Raw genomic sequence first — 16,249 nt, 5'->3', positions numbered from 1 at the left:
ACCAGGGATCGAACCCGCACCGCCTGCATGGAAGTGCAGAGTCTTAACCACTGGACCACCAGGGAAGTCCCAGACCCTGTTCTTTTTAATGGGATGTTCCCCCATTTAATTCACGAGAGAGAGCATGACATGGAAGAAGATCCCAAGACTGAAAATCTAGAGCCCTGGGCTTTCGCCCTTGCCTTGCTCTTTCCCATGTTTTTATGCTTCTTCTATGTCCTCTGCATGAAAAAAACCAAGAGGAAAATGACATGCAGGTGCTGTTGAGAAAGAGTGTTATGGAGGCTGATTTTCACAGAGTAGCCAGACTGACCAGGAACTCCCCAGCTTAATACCTCTTTTGTGAATTGCCTTTATTTTTACATTTATAATAAAATCCATACCCCTTTCCATGACTTTCAAAGTCTTGTGGATCTGGCTCTTATGTTATGTCATGTGTACCATTTTGCCCCTCATTCACTAGTCTCCAGTCATACTGACTTTCTGGATGATTTTAGAATGCCAGGTGCCCTTTTCCTCCATGGCTTTTGCATCGACCAATCCCTGAGCCTGGAACATGCTTCTCCCAGCTCTTAACTGGGCTACCTCTTTTTCAACCTTGAGCTCAAGTGTCACCTCCTCAGAGAGGTTTTCTTTGACCAATCTACCTAAAGTCAGCCCTTCTCTTTTCTATTTCCTTCTTAGCCTTTATTGCAAGAAGTAATTATTTCATTTACCGTTATCTCTTAAATAACATGGGTTTGAACGGCGCAGATCCACTTATATGTGGATTTTTTTCAGTAGTAAAGACTACAGTACTATATGATTCTCAGTTGGGTGAATCCCCAGATGCGGAGCCTTGGATACAGAGGAAACACGGGTACAGAGAGCCGACTATAAATTATACGCGGATTTTCAACTGCGTGGAGGTTCAGTGCCCTTAACCCCCGTGTTGTTCAAGGGACAATTGTATTTATTTGTTTAATTGGTCTCTCCTACTAGTCAGGCATTGCAAAAGCAGACACCATGTCTATGATTTTCACCATTTTATTGGTGAAATAAATGCTTGTATAGTGCTTGTATAGTACTGAGCACGTCACAGGAGCTCAGTAACTGTTGCACGAATGAATACAGGCTCTTTGCTGGAGACAACTCTGCTTCCTATTATGTTTTCAGTGAGACTAAATAATATTGTGCAACAGAACTGGACTGGAAGCCAAAGACTAGGGTAATAACCTCTGCTTGGCCACTATCTGTGATCTTAGGCAAGATCACAAGAACTTTGGCTTTTTCATCTGCGTCCTGAGACTGTTAGCATAGATGATTTCTAAAACATCTTTTATTTCTGAAAGTCTATTAAATATATTTGTAATTTATTCCTTATTTTCAAACACAGAGATCTTGGGATTAAATGGAGGTTAGAGAAGTAAGTCCTAGGACCTCATATGAAGAATTTTCCAAAGCTTTAATGAAAAGGTTCCACAGAGATGGCTTGTCTTCTTAAAGAGCGCAGGAGATTTTACATATTTATATTTGTTTACACAGCCTTCTTGGCCCCAAATTCCCCAAATTATCCTTTGGTGATAAGGATGCCTTCTACCCACCCTGGTACAGGGAGGGTACCTTCCCCTGAGATTTATCTCCTGCTTTCCTCCAGTGGAGGGTAAGAGTGTCCTTCTTGCACTGGCTGTTTCTCAAGTACCTTTAATTCAAAATAATCAGTATGCCAAAGTGGCATATTTTGGGGTGACATATTCTGAACCTCTACATCCCATTACAGAGTCAGAAGGCAAATGACCATTTAGTCCTCACCAGGCTCTTGATTTCTTAGATGCAGTATGAAGGGCAGAAAAGAACTGTTACACTAGGATGCTGGGGAACATCTGGACAGAAAGATGTTGTTAGATGCTGTATGTAACATAGCCCCCTCTACCGCGTGTTATTCAAAGCTAGTCCTGGAAAGGAGCACCAAAGCATACACTGTTAGGCACTCTGCCTGTTACCGTGCTCTTTTGGGGTAAAGGCATTTTAAGCCCTTAAAGAGATATACCTCCAGGTTGTTTCTACATAGACAACAGGGCTAATAGCTAAGGACACTCATTTGCGGATTCAGCAATAAGAGACATCCATGATGTAGCACATGAGCAGCTCAGGGCAGGAGTAGGGATGTCATCACAGGGCGGGTGTAGGTATGGGAATCAGTTTTCAGCGTGCAGCCGGTTGCTCTCACCGAGTCAAATCCCTGCTGTGTCCCTTCTCTACTTTTGAAAAGATGGTTGTTAATTTCTGATTTTTACTTTGCCCATCTTCGTTCCATGGCACGTCTCATTTTTCCCACCTCTGTGTCAAAAGGCAGTATGTGGACAGTCCTCCGGCTTCAGAATCCGTGTAGCCACACACTGGCTTTCCCTTCTTTCGCCCCCCTCAGTCCCCCACCACACTCACAGAGGGACCGATAGACTCAAATCAAACTTGGCTACCCTAGTTTGGAAAGTTGTCAGCCCCTGTTCTACACAATGTCGTTTTAGGTTAAATGATGCCAAGTGGTTATGGGGTGTAAGAGCATTAATAAACACCATTTTTGTGTTTATATGTTTTTCAGTTTACAAAATGAATGCTTTCACACCCATTATCTTGCTTTAAAGGAAAATAAGTATTATTTTTCCATTTTTTCCATAGGGTTATTATTAGCATTAGCATTTATTCAGGTACTTTTCTTCCTTTTTTAAAAAATAACTCCTTTGTTTTTTGGGAATGGAAAGGAGATTGGAGGGTGTGTGTGTGTGTTTGAGCCTAAAAAAGCCGAAGAAGATAAATGCAGGGTCAAGAAAGTAACAGGAAATATGCTTGACCAAAAGTTTTGTTCGGCGAAATACCCAACCAGATTTAAAAAATCAAAAAAACAAAAACCAGGAATGGAAAAGTGGGAATGAGGTTGTTGAAGTGAGAGTAATAAAAGAGTCCATCTCTTTTCTTGTGTTACCACGAAATGTGTGTATTTAGGTTGGTGTAGTTCTAGTTTGACTTTATAGTGAAAATAAGTGATCTGGTATAAATTACAGTCCTTCTGGGCTGAAACTGATGTTTATTGATTAGTTAATATTGTGTAGACAATTTATTTCCTGTACATCTTGCTACTTAGCAAAACTGTGATTCTGCGACAGGAAATGAGACATAGAAAAAATATGATGGAACAGCTGGACTTGAGCGTTTATGTGTGGGAGGGAAGTTAGTGGAAGCAAACTTTGTAGATCCTTGGGTCAGCCCAGTGATTGCAAAATCAAATAAGTGAAACCCATAAAATCAAAGTCTGTAAAGAATATACTTGTGATGGGAGAGTTTGGGTTTATACAGTTATAACTTGGTCTCAACAGTAGAAAAGTTGAGTGCAGTTTTTGGTTCTGACCCCAGCCCTACTAATTAGGAAGTCTGTGATCTTGGGCAAGTCACTTAAACTTGCAAAACTTCAGTTTTCTTAATTGTAGGAATGGGTTTTTACTAGAACAAAGGAGGCATTTATCTCAGGTTACCTAGGATTGTGCCTGGGGGCATAGTATGTGCTCAGCGTGGTTTTAATAACTTTTGCTTACCCAGTCCTACTGGTGGTTAAGTTCTCTTCTAAGCCCTTTGCCTGTATTATGTTATTAAATCCTCTCAACAACCCCTTGAAACAAGTATTCTTATTATCCTCATTCTACAGATGTAACTGAGACACAGGGAAGGTAGGAACTTGCCCAAAGTCATACAGCCATTGTAAGTGGCGGAGCTGGTATTCCAACCCACGTTGTCTGGCTCCAGTGTCTGTGATCTTAACCACGATTCCATATTGCCTCTCCCAGTAGTTTGTAGAGTAAAAATAATGCAAATGACATTTAAAATGTGATAAGAAGAAGCCCTGGAAGATGGCACAGTGAGTAGCAGTATCAAGGATCTCTTACCCCAAATTTCAATGAAAAAATTTTGAAATAGTTCCAAATAATGAAAGTGTTCCCCAGGAACCAGTTCCCAACACCACCACCAAATCTGGGTATTCCCAGACGTGGACTTGCTGTTATGAACATCGTAGGATGGGGTAGAGAAGAAGCCTTCCTCCATCTGGTATGTTCTCAACCATTGGATTCTACACCATTAGAAAGTATAATATTTTAAAGCAGCCTCAGAATCAGACCTGATTGGTGGCCTCATATGCAAACTTGTGAGAAGAGGTTTTAAGTGGTCTATACTTAACCTGTCCTGAAACACAAGAAGCAGCTTGCTCCTATGAGATCTGGGTCTAGCTCCAGACTGAGCGGGAATTAACCTGGAGGCCATTTGTCTGGGGCTTAAAAGTGTCCCATTGTAACAGGGGAGACAAGGAAAGCATGATAGCAGTATTTATATCAGAACTAGTAGAATCTCAGGCAAAAAAAAAAAAAAAAATCAGAGGAGTATTTTATATCCACCAATAATCAAAAAACAGTCTTAAAAATTTGTGAATACCATTACATCAAAATGTATAAAGAAAATAAAGCCTTATAGGTCTGTAAGAAGAAATTGAAGCAAATAAAACTGCTGTGAAAGACTTGAACACACTTCAGTCAGTAGGAGCTGCACAGCAGAATTAGTAATATTACATTAACAGGTATTACTGAGCATTGAATTTTGATGGAATGTAATGTCTTTTCAAGCATTTATGGACCATTTACAAAAACTGATTCTATGCTAAACTCCAAAGAAGATTGTAAAAAAAAAAAAAAAATCCTCAATAAAACAGAAACCATCAGAAGAGACCTCGCCCTGCAGCTGCACCCATCCATTCTTTGCTCCCTCCCATTGCAGAGGCACAAGTGTCTGTCTTCCTTTCCAAGGCTAATTAATCCCTCCATCTGTGTCCTGGATTCCAGCCCCCTCTACTTCCTCAGGGATCTCATCCCACCCATCATCCCCTCTCTCTTCTTTATCCTCTCTTGTCTCCTTTTCCCATCAGGGTTAAATGTGACCAGATGTCTTCCATCTTAAGTAGAAGTATAATTTACAAAATATGTGTGTGTGTATATATGTATACGTATATTAGTATGTGTGTGTATATATACATCTTTTAAACTCCATATCTCCAGCTACCACCCTAATCTTTCACCTACCTTTATTGACAAGTTTGGAAAAACTGTTTACATTTCCTGTTTCTACTTTTTTGTCATCATTTATTCTTCAAACCACAGCCTCCTGTGCTTACTACCCAGTTGAAACTGCCTTTACAAAGCCCATTAACAAGCTTTTTACTGCTTCATCCATCAGCACTTTAAGCCCTCATCGGTAGAACATTTGGTACAGCTGAACCCTCCCTCCTTAAAATTGTCTACCTCACAAGGGTTCTCACTTTATTTCTGGTCAGATCTAGAATTGTGCCATTTCCTGCAGAACGGTAAAGAAATGCTGAAAAGTTTGTGACTACGGAACCATCCCTGCTTCCTGTCCTAAAGACCTGGAGTTTTCCCTCACCCTGGGTCAGTGCTATTGGAAACATAGCTCACAGATGCTCCGTAGCAGCATCGTATGGAGGCTGCTGGATGGGCAAATTCTTGGGCCCCACCCTAAACTTCTGGGTCAGGATTTCTGTGGGAGGAGCAGGAATCTGTGTTTTAATAAGTTCTCCAGGTGATCCTGGGAGGCACTGCCCTGTAAAAGTACCACAGGGACGTCAGATGTATCAAACTGTTCTGTAGGAGAGTTACAGAAACAAAAGGGAATTGCAGTTTAGGAGGAGAAGGCATTTAAAACTGGACAGCATAGATTACTTTTCCATAATCTAAGGACGTTGAATCCTTTTCCTACTTTTTTTTTTTTTTTGGCTACACCGCAGCATGTGGGATCTTAGTTTCCCAACCAGGGACTGAACCCGCTCCCCCTGCATTGGAAGCACAAAGTCTTAACCACTGGACCACGAGGGAAGTCCTAATGACATTAAAGCCTTACGTGGGGACTCTTACAGGTTGCTCCATCGTAGCCTTGCCCAGCTGCCCTGCTATGTGCATTTCCCCACAAGTTAGTACTGTAGGCGACTGGGGGTTCATTGCTCTCTACACACATTTCCCCCGAGTTTGAACCATCTGGCTAAAATAAAGTGCCAGGGGTTCTAGTCTAAGAGGTTTCACTTAAGTGTGTAATTGTCAATGGATGGTAGTTGGAACACACACACACGTACACACACACACATACACACATACATGCACACACTTACACAGGATAAATGCTTCTCAAAGACACTAGAGCCTAGTTCACAAAGATTTTCTAAAAGAGTGCTTAGCCCGGTTGATCTACCCAAACAGGATTTCTTCAGCTCAAGAAAGCTTTCTAATTTATTATTTTCAAAACAATTTTTTGTTACATAGATGTCTCTTTTATTTAGACCATTTATTTTTTCATAATATTGACTTTTTAAAGCATTCATCCCAGTTGTCTTATAGCATTTCCCATATTCTGGGTTTGTCTGATTACCATTCAATTTGTTGATCTCCCTCAAGTATTTCCTATAAACTGAGCCGTGAGGTCCAGGGCTTGATTAGAACTGGATTGAACATCTGTGTGATGTCAGCCTTCCCAACATTAGTAATGCTATGTTTGATCACTTGTCTAAGGTGGGGACATACAGATCACTCTGTTATGTAGATCCATGTTTCCTTGTAAGAAACCTGCAGGATGTTATCTTAAGGTGTTAAATATTCTGTTTTGCAACAATTTCTCACATGATAGGTTTAGCATCTATTGTTACTCCTGGCTTGAAATAGTACTTACACTGGGGTTTGGTTGCAAATGGTAATTTTCTAATTCTATCATTACCTCTACATTTACTTGCAGACATTCTTCTGTAAAGAAGCTCCCCAGTCACTTTTTTCATTTCTCACTCTGTATTCAGGGATTTTTATTTATTCAATGTTTTATAATATTATAGACAGTATTCATTTGGGGCCTCACATAGTCCAAAATGTGGCCAATGGGGGCAGTTCAAGGTGACTCCTTTTGACATAATTCCGTTGGATTTTAAACACTGCCTTGCGTTCTAAAACAACAAGGTGTTTTAGGCTCTCTTTGAATTTTTTTCCTTCTCCAGACCTAGAATTGCCTGTATTTTCATGGAGCCTTGGTTCTTTTCAGTGGGGAATGGTATTTAGAGCCCAGGATATAGGCAATACTTATTATTCCTGGGGAATCATTGCTTCCAGGCCCTTTTCATTACAGAGAACTTTGAAAGTACAGAAGAGAGAAAAATGAAGACTTCACATTTTTGGGCCTATTTAAAGTTTATTTTATGGTTTCTTTATTTTTATCATTTTTAAATAGAGGTATTTCTTGACAGAAGTCAGAGCAAATAAAAAGTTAAAAAGTTGTCTGTACTCTGTGTTATTCATCAACATAATATTATTGACTCTTCTACCTTAAATAATGACACAGTGAAGTACATGTGTTTGGTTACTGGCCTTAGCATTTTGGTCAGCCTCAGCTTACTAAGAACTGTAGTCATTCTCACTCTACTTGGAGATCCTTGTCACCCTCTGTTATTGTAGATGCCATCTTAAAATCTGAAGCCACTGGAAAATTTCCTGAATAATTAAAAAAATAACATTATAGAAAAAAATCAGTGCATTTTTTATTGTATAAAATTTGGAAAATACAGAAAAAACAAAAAACACATTGAGTATGATGTTAGCTGTGGATTTGTCATATGTAACAAATATATATGCCCTTTGTTATTTTGAGATATGTTCCTTCTATGCCTAATTTGTTAAGAGTTTTTAATCATGATTGAATTTTGTCAAATGCTTTCTCTGTGTCTATTGAGACGATAATATGATTTTTTTCTTTTATTCTGTTAATGTGATGTATCATATTTGTTGATTTGTATATGTCGAACCATCCTTGCACCCCAGGGGTAAAGCCCACTTGATCATGGTGTATGATCATTTTAAAGTGCTGCTGAATTTGGTGTGCCAGTATTTTGTTGAGACTTGTTGCATCTACAATATATTCATTAGGGATATTGGTCTACAGTAGTTTTTTTCTTCTTGAATTTTAAAGTAGTTATATCATTTACAAATAAGGTTTTTAAATTTTTTTATTTCCAATATATATTCCTCTAAGTTATTTATTTTCTAATTACATTGACAAGGATAAGAATGTGGGGGGAAAAATGATGATGATAATCTTTGTTTTGTTCCTGACTATGGTGGAAATAATTCTAATGTTTCACCATTAAGTCTGCTCATGGCTTCTGATTCTTTATTAAATTGAGGGTGTTTTTTTCTATCTCTGGCTTTGAAAGGAATCATTGTAATGCATGCTGAATTTTGTTAGCTACTTTTTTTTTTTTTTTGAATTTTAGAATTTTATTTATTTTTTTATATAGCAGGTTCTTATTAGTGTTAGCTACCTTTTTTATTCATTAAAATGATCATAATGTTTAACTCATTTGATCTGTTAATATAATCAATTATATTAATAATTTTCCTAATGTTGACTCAGTCATTCATTTTTATAATATGCTCTATTTAGTCATGATGTATCATTCTTGTGATAGAGTTCTGGAATTTATTTGTGTTATTTTATTTATTATTTTTACATCCACAGTCATAATTAAGATTTAGTTCACATATTTATTTATGTGATCTCTGTGTTTGGTTTGGGTATCTGAGTTATTTTAGCTGTGTATCACCACTGGGAAACTTTCATTCTTCCTATATCTGCAACTTACTTGTTTGCTTAAGGTTTTGCGGAACTCATCCAGCAAAACATTTGGGCCCTGGTTCTTTATTTTCTTCTTTCTCTCTTTTTCTTTTGTAAACAGTGTTTTTAGCTTTTTTAAATGGTATTTTAAAAGTAACTCATCAGTACATTTTCATTATAGAAAACTCAAAACGTGTAGAACTATGTTTCCCTTCACGCACTCCTAGAACTCTTTTCTTTCCTCAGAGGTAACCACTGTCAATGGTTTGGTGAAAGAGAATGGAGACTTTTTTTTTTTTTAAAGTATTGTTTATTTACTGGACCTGGGGCAGATTAGATACACAACCAATTTTAAATTTACATCTTTTAACTCAATTTTGAAGTGTTTTCACACACACATGCACACAAATTGGCATGCAACAGTTGTCCTAAGGTAAAACACAGTCACCTTAAACTGTTGCAAGTATTTTCACCCAAGGTTGAAAAATTGTTTATCCTGAACATGAAAACCTGTAACAAATTTAAATTAATTATATAAAACTGGTTACTTGTAGTTTTCCCCTTGCAAAGATCCAAAAATAATGTACAAGTAGCTAATATACATCAGTCACAACATAATCCTGGATCATCCCCACACCAAAACTAGATGCTCCTTTAATTTTAAACCCATCATCAGAGGCCAAGAGAAAGTCATTTTGTTTTATACAAAACAAAATTCACATGTGCCAAAAAAGAAAGACCCAAGAAAAACAGAAACAAACACCCTAGTACTGACAGTAATGTTCAGTACCCTAATTAAACAGTGGCCAAAATGCCACTGATCAAAAATAAAATAGTGGCTGTATATCACTGCAAAGAAATCCAAGAGGCTTTTAACCCTTTGGCATCAGAAATCCAGATTTTTCCAATTATGTGAATGCGTACCTCCTCCGTGCCAAGAGTAGAGAAAGTGGATGAGCCAGCATAGAAAGAAAAAGAACCACCGTTCACTGCAACACCCAGAGAATTGGCTTTAATAGAGACTTCTTACAAGGTTAGGCAGAAACCAAAGAATGGTTATTAGCTGCTTGTGTCAACAATTTTAAGTGGAGGTGATTGAGTTCTAAGGTTCAAAGTAAAACTTTAAAGGGGAAAAAGGTTGTTGGTTTAAGTCTTATCTTTAAAGCAAAAACAAGATAGACAAAGTATAAAAGTACCAACCTGGTAGCATCCTCTAAGTCACAGAGCTCTGCCATTAGGCTGGACAGAAAATGTCAGGGTTCAGATTGTTGTTTCTCATAAGGACTCAACAAAATGAATCTTTAATGACTTGAACTGCAGGATAAGGGATCCCAAGAATGCAGTCATTTTAGTAAAGTGCTATCAGTAAAGTACTATCCTGAACAAACTGCATTTTATTATGAAAACAAAAGGAAAGAAGATATAATAAGGACTATGCACCTATATTCCACTTACAGTGTTTGAGTTCTGGAAGGACCTGTATAATGGAGGAAGAATTCAAATATGAAATCATGCCAATCACATGTCAAATTTCACTATAACTTTCCTAAAGAAGTGTTTTCCCCCAATATCTGTTAATCACAAAGAAACAGAAGCTGTGAATGTACAGTTTAGAAAATAAAAACATAGAAACTAATGACATTATTATGACCAAGATGTTTGGTAAACAGTGAGTTATGAGTTTGGGATCATCAGCAAAAGGCTTTTTAAACAACCCTCCGGACTTCAAAAAATCTCTTCAGGTAGTAGATCTGTCCCAGTGTCATGGCAACTAGAACAAGAGCCTCAAAGAAGGGCCAAAGGACCACTCTGCTGTTTGTGTTGTCATTGACTGCTCTGTGTATTCTCTCCCGAACTTCCATGTATTCCTGTTCATGCTTTACAGCTGTCATCGCCACTGCGAGCTCATTAATCATTTCTTCTAGCTTGTTCTGGTGAGCTTCTCTTTCCATGTCTTGTTTGGGGGCCTCCCCAATATCAATGGTGAACATCACTATCTTTGGAGTCATGGTGGACATCCTATTGCTAAAACAAAACTTATGTGTTCCATCCATGTAAGCAGCAAATGTGTATTTCCCACTGGACTCCCGGTCTCCTTTATAAATTCCTTTATTATCAGGCCCTGTAATCTCCACGTCGACGTCCAGGAAGCCGCCCTCAGCCACCTCGAAGATGAGGCCCATCTTGGTGCCCGAGGTGACCCGCTCAAGGAAGCACTCCTCGGCATGCCCGTCGATGCTGACGAAGTAGCCCGAGGCCGTGGCCAGGAGGGCGGCCCGGAGCGCCAGCAGCTCAGCGAGCGTCACCACTGTGGGGCTGGGGCAGAAGCCAGGACTGGGACTGCGGCCTCCAGAGCCGCCGTCGCTGCCGCCACCGCTGTCGTCTCAGCTGCTGCCCCCTCCGACACTTATTGTTTAGTGGGCTCAGGCTTTCAGTTTTGCAAAATGCAAAACGTTCTGGAGATAGGTTGTGGTAATCTGTCTTACCGAATCCCCTGGCAAAAACCATTCTACTTTCTGTCTCTATGAACTTGACATACCTCATATAAATGGAATCGTACAGTATTTATCCTTTTGTGACTTATTTCACTTAGCATAATGTCTTTGTGGTTCATCTATGTTACATAGCATGTGTCAGAATTGCCTTACTTTTTAAGGCTGAATAATATTCCCTTGTGTATATTTACCACGTGATAGATTTCCACTCATCTGTGGATGGACGCTTGGGTTGCTTCCACCTTTGGCTGTTGTGAATAAAGCTGCTGTGAATATGGGTGTACAAATATCTGTCTGACTCCCTGCTTTCAGTTCTTTTGGATATACCCAGAGGTGGAATTGCTGAATCATATTGTACTTTTATATTTAATATTTTGAGGAACTGTTTTCCATGGTGGTTGAACCATTATTTTGTATTTCTGTCAGCTGTTCACAAGGGTTCCAATTTCTTCACATCCTGACCAACACTTGTTACTTTATCTTATTTTTTTAATAATGGCCAGCCTAATGAGTGTGAAGTGGTATCTCCTTGTGGTTTTGATTTGCATTTCCCTAATGATTAGTGATGTTGAGCATGTTTTTATGTGCTTATTGGCATTTGTATATCCTCTTTGGAAAAAAGTCTATTCAAGTCCTTTGCCCATTTTTAAATCGGGTTCCTTTTTGTTGTCATTGTTTTTGAGTTGTAGGCATTCTTTATATGTTCTGGATATTAACCAGAACATATCTGATATGTGATTTACAAATATTTTCTCCCATTCCATGTGTTGCCTTTTCACTGTATTGATAGTACCCTTTGATATGCAAAAGTTTAATTTTGATGTAGTCCAATTTATTTATTTTTTTCATTTGTTGCCTATGCTTTTGAAGTCATATTCAAGAAATCATTGTCCATATAATTGTTTTTTAACTTTCTTTTTTCATTAATCAATATATATGTTGGCAGTCTTTCCACATCAAGTAATGTGGCTTCCACCAGTCAGAATGGCCATCATCAAAAAAATCTGCAAACAATAAATGCTGGAGTGGGTGTGGAGAAAAGGGAACCCTCTTGCACTGTTGGTAGGAATGTAAATTGATACAGCCACTATGGAGAACAGTATTGAGGTTCCTTAAAAAACTAAAAATAGAACTACCACATGACCCAGCAATCCTACTACTGGGCATACACCCTGAGAAAACCATAATTCAAAAAGAGTCATGCACCACAATGTTCACTGCAGCTCTGTTTACAATAGTCAGGACATGGAAGCAACCTAAGTGTCCATCGACAGATGAATGGATAAAGAAGATGTGGCACATATGTACAATGGAATATTACTCAGCCATAAAAAGAAACAAAATTGAGTTATTTGTAGTGAGGTGGATGGACCTAGAGTCTGTCATACAGAGTGAAATAAGTCAGAAAGAGAAAAACAAATACCGTATGCTAGCACATATATATGGAATCTAAAAAAAAAAAAAAAAAAATGGTTCTGAAGAACCTAGGGGCAAGACAGGAATAAACACGCAGATGTAGAGAATGGACTTGAGGACATGGGGAGGGGGAAGGGTAAGCTGGGATGAAGTGAGAGGATGGCATGGACATATATACACTGCCAAATGTAAAATAGCTAGCGGGAAGCAGCCGCATAGCACAGGGAGATCAGCTCGGTGCTTTGCGACCACCTAGAGGGGTGGGATAGGGAGGATGGGAGGGAGAAGCAAGAGGGAGGAGATATGGGGATATATGTATATGTATAGCTGATTCACTCTGTTATAAAGCAGAAACTAACACACCGTTGTAAAGCAATTGTACTCCAATAAAGATGTTAAAAAAAAATGTGGCTTCTTATCATTACTTTTATCAGTTGTAGAGTATTCCTTAGTATGGATATACCATTGTTTATTTAACCCCTCCCCAAATGGTGGGTATTTAAATAGTGTTCATTGCTTTTTTTTTTATGTATGTATGTTAAAAACAAACAGAAAATCCAGAAAGGATATTTCTCAAAGTGTTAGAAGTGATGATCTCTGGAAATAGTTTCATTTTGTCTGGTATGCTTTTTTGCATTTTCTAATTTTCAATAATAAAGAGGTATTTTTATTTAATAAAACTTATGAACAAGTCAACAAACATAGTGACATCCTTTGATCCAACAATTTCACCCCAGAGGCTCTCAAAACAAATTGTTCTCTGTAAGTTAAACAAACAAAACACAACATCTGCTTGAAATAATTCATATTGTTGATAATATACTAATATCATTTAATAATACACTTAATGATCAAATAGGGGACTGGGGGATAGAATTTCATATGCCCTTAGATTATTATGTGGCAATGAAAATTAATTTCAAAATGTGTAACGGCATGAAAAAAAAGTCTACAGGGACCAGGATTTCCACTAGGTAATTGTCTAGGCCAGGTATTATCGAAATTTTTTGGTGCAGGACCAGATAGTAAATATATTAGGCTTTGTGAGCCATATTGTCTTTGTTACAAATACTCACCTCTGCCTTTGTAGGGCAAAAGCAGCCTCAGATGAATGGGTATGACCTGAGGGCCCTAGTTTGTGGACTCACTCAAGTAGACCAGTGCATTTATTTAAACTTTTCTTTAATGTTTTTAAAAAGTGTATTTAAATGAAATTATGTGATTAGTATTAATATGCCTCATACACAGTAGCTGCTTTCCAAAGATTTCTTGACTGAAGATGGAAATGAAATATAGTTAAGAACACTTTACAGATGCTCCCAGTTTTGAGTTGCTTATTTTGATGGCCCTTTAGTGCACAAGTTTTATTACATTTGTCTTGTGTTCTTTCTTAGGGGAAGAAAATGTAATTGCTGTTCCTTTGGGAAGTCGAAGTGTGAGAATTACAGTGAAAGGACCTGCACATCTCTGTAAGTAGAATTTAATCTTAACATGTTTTTCTTTCCTGAAAAATTATTTAGCCAAAATATATATTTCTTTGTGTTAACGGGTAGGTAGATGAACTTCTACCAGTCTGAAATAGTCTGTATCACTAGGGAATGATCTATGACCCTGAATTTTTTAGTTCTCATGCCCTAGTGGGAAATTAATCTCCTCATGGGAGAGGAAATCAAGTTATATGTGAAATAAACTATTTTTTATGTGGAGAGTAAACTAGGAGTCTAGAGTCTTCTGGAGATCTTAGCAGTTTGGGATAAAAAATAACAAAACGAAATTTAAAACACAGAGCTGTATCAGTGAATATAGCTGACAAGTACACTCTCTGTTGCCAGCATACCACAACCTCAGGTCTAGGGGGCACTGAAAGTAAACACTGGTTTCCCAGAATACTAAGAGTCTGAAACAATAGAGGATTGAAATTGTATTGTTTCTTTGGCCAAAGTCACATGGCATCTTTCTGTCTTAGCTTTTCTGGTCTCTTAGGACCCAAAGGAACTAGAAATACCAAAGTTTGTCTGCTTCTCTCCCAAGGTTTCCTATGGCCATAGGCAGGACTTTCTTAGTCTTTTTCCCAGGAAAATGAGTTTTTGCCAAGACTGAGCCCCTGGCCTTGAAGAAGCTTACTGTGTTCAGCTCTATCTTTCTGTAAAAAGTACAAAACACTATTTGTAACTTTTAAAGCCACACAAATCAAGGTCTACTAGATTAAAATGTGACATATTTTGCCATTTTTTTTCTGAGCCACCATCTTAGATTTTCAAATCGTAAAAATTTCTCAGGGACACAAGCATTTTTGGTAGCTTTTAAATGTGTTTGTCCATGTGTGTTATATGTGTTTGTATATTTTGGCTGTAGTACCAATAGTCTAACCAGAAATGTCCTTTGAGAAAAGTTTATATCAAAATGTTTAAGGTCACCAAGGGTATAGATTAAAATCTTGGAAAAAGAAAGAAATTCTTTAGTAAATTATGACCTAAATTAGGGAAGCAAGAGAATATCTTTAGGGCAATGAGGGTGAACAATTATTGGAAAGTCTTTTTCAACCCTTACTTTATTATATGAATTATGACTAAAAGAATGTGACTGATGTATTTAACTAAAATATTGAAATGTTTATAACCATATAATGGTCAGTTCACTCAAGGCTTTCTCTACAATGAAGCATCAAAACATTTTTTAGGCTTCTTTTTAAAATGGCTTAAGGCCCACAGCTCTTGATGAGAGTAAATCTTCATCCTTGTAAATGCAAACTTGATGTTTGAGAACAGGTGAAAATCGTTTAGATCCAAATTTTGTGAATCATTTGAGTGATCACATTGTAAAATAGCATCCTGGATTCAAAACTGTGAAGTGCTGAACATTCATAGCAGCATAATTCATAATAGCCATAACGTGAAAACAGCCCAGATGTCCGTTAACTGATGAATGGATAAATAAAATGGGCATATGTGGAATATTATTTGTCTCTAACAAAGAATGAAGTACTGACACATGCTACAATAGACATGATCCTTGAAAACATTATGCTAAGTGAAAGAAGCCAGTCACAAAAGGCCACATATTTTATGATTGTCTTTATATAAAGTGTCCAGAGTAAAGCAAATCTAAGGAGACAGAAAGTAGATTGGTGGTTGCCTAGGGCTGGGGTGAGTTGGGTTGGTGGCAGGTCTGGGGTTGTTAACGGATATGGGGTTTCTTTGGGGGGTGGCAAAAATGTTCTAAACTTAGATTGTGGTTATGGTTTCCCAATTCTGTGAATATGCTGAAGCCATGAAACTACATTTTAAATGGGTGAATTTTATGGCATATCAAAAAGATGTTTTAAAAAATAAAAAAAATTGCAGTGACTGGGCCTGATTTTCTCGTGATACTACAGACAATTCTTTAACATTCAGCTCTAAAAAGAGTTTTATAAGCTCTAAAAACAGAATAAGTACACAGTAAACAGGTTAGGTAAAGATGTATACTTTGAGGTAGAATATTCATTTACATACATATATGTTCTGGCATATTAAACATAACTTTATACTCAAGACTGGCATGGTTCCAAGAACAGAGCTCAAATATATTCCCTTTTCTCCAAAGGTGACAGATCTGTTGCTTGGAATATATCTCCTTCTGAACAATCTCAAAATTGGCTCTAGAAGTGTTTCTGAAAGTTA

General features: G+C 37.8%; 2 protein-coding genes across 2 annotated transcripts in view; one reads left to right on the top strand and one right to left on the bottom strand.

Annotated features, from left to right (window-relative positions):
- Positions 1-16,249, top strand: part of ADAMTSL3 (ADAMTS like 3) — a 374,428-nt gene that overhangs the window by 174,292 nt on the left and 183,887 nt on the right. The window contains exon 8 of the mRNA XM_061179848.1: positions 13,982-14,056. Coding sequence (XP_061035831.1) covers positions 13,982-14,056 — 75 coding nt within the window. The remainder of the gene's footprint in view (positions 1-13,981; positions 14,057-16,249) is intronic.
- Positions 10,330-11,184, bottom strand: LOC133085745 (transmembrane emp24 domain-containing protein 2-like). The gene is made up of 2 exons (XM_061182936.1): positions 11,163-11,184; positions 10,330-11,059 (listed from the first exon to the last, which is right to left on the bottom strand). Exons 1-2 carry the CDS (start codon positions 11,182-11,184, stop codon positions 10,383-10,385), a joined length of 699 nt encoding a protein of 232 aa, XP_061038919.1. The 3' UTR covers positions 10,330-10,382.

Source organism: Eubalaena glacialis, chromosome 2, assembly GCF_028564815.1.
Source record: "Eubalaena glacialis isolate mEubGla1 chromosome 2, mEubGla1.1.hap2.+ XY, whole genome shotgun sequence".
Classification (NCBI taxonomy): domain Eukaryota; kingdom Metazoa; phylum Chordata; class Mammalia; order Artiodactyla; family Balaenidae; genus Eubalaena; species Eubalaena glacialis.
Note: the sequence above shows the minus strand (reverse complement) of the source record. Positions and strands in the feature narration are given on the sequence as shown.

What these genes read in the sequence shown, in the direction of transcription:
- LOC133085745 (XM_061182936.1), bottom strand. Translation starts at nt 11,184, where the DNA reads ATGGTTTTTGCCAGGGGATTCG. An exon ending in GGTTTTTGCCAGGGGATTCG is followed by an intron (nt 11,060 to 11,162) that starts GTAAGACAGATT and finishes GCAGCAGCTGAG; the next exon opens with ACGACAGCGGTGGCGGCAGC.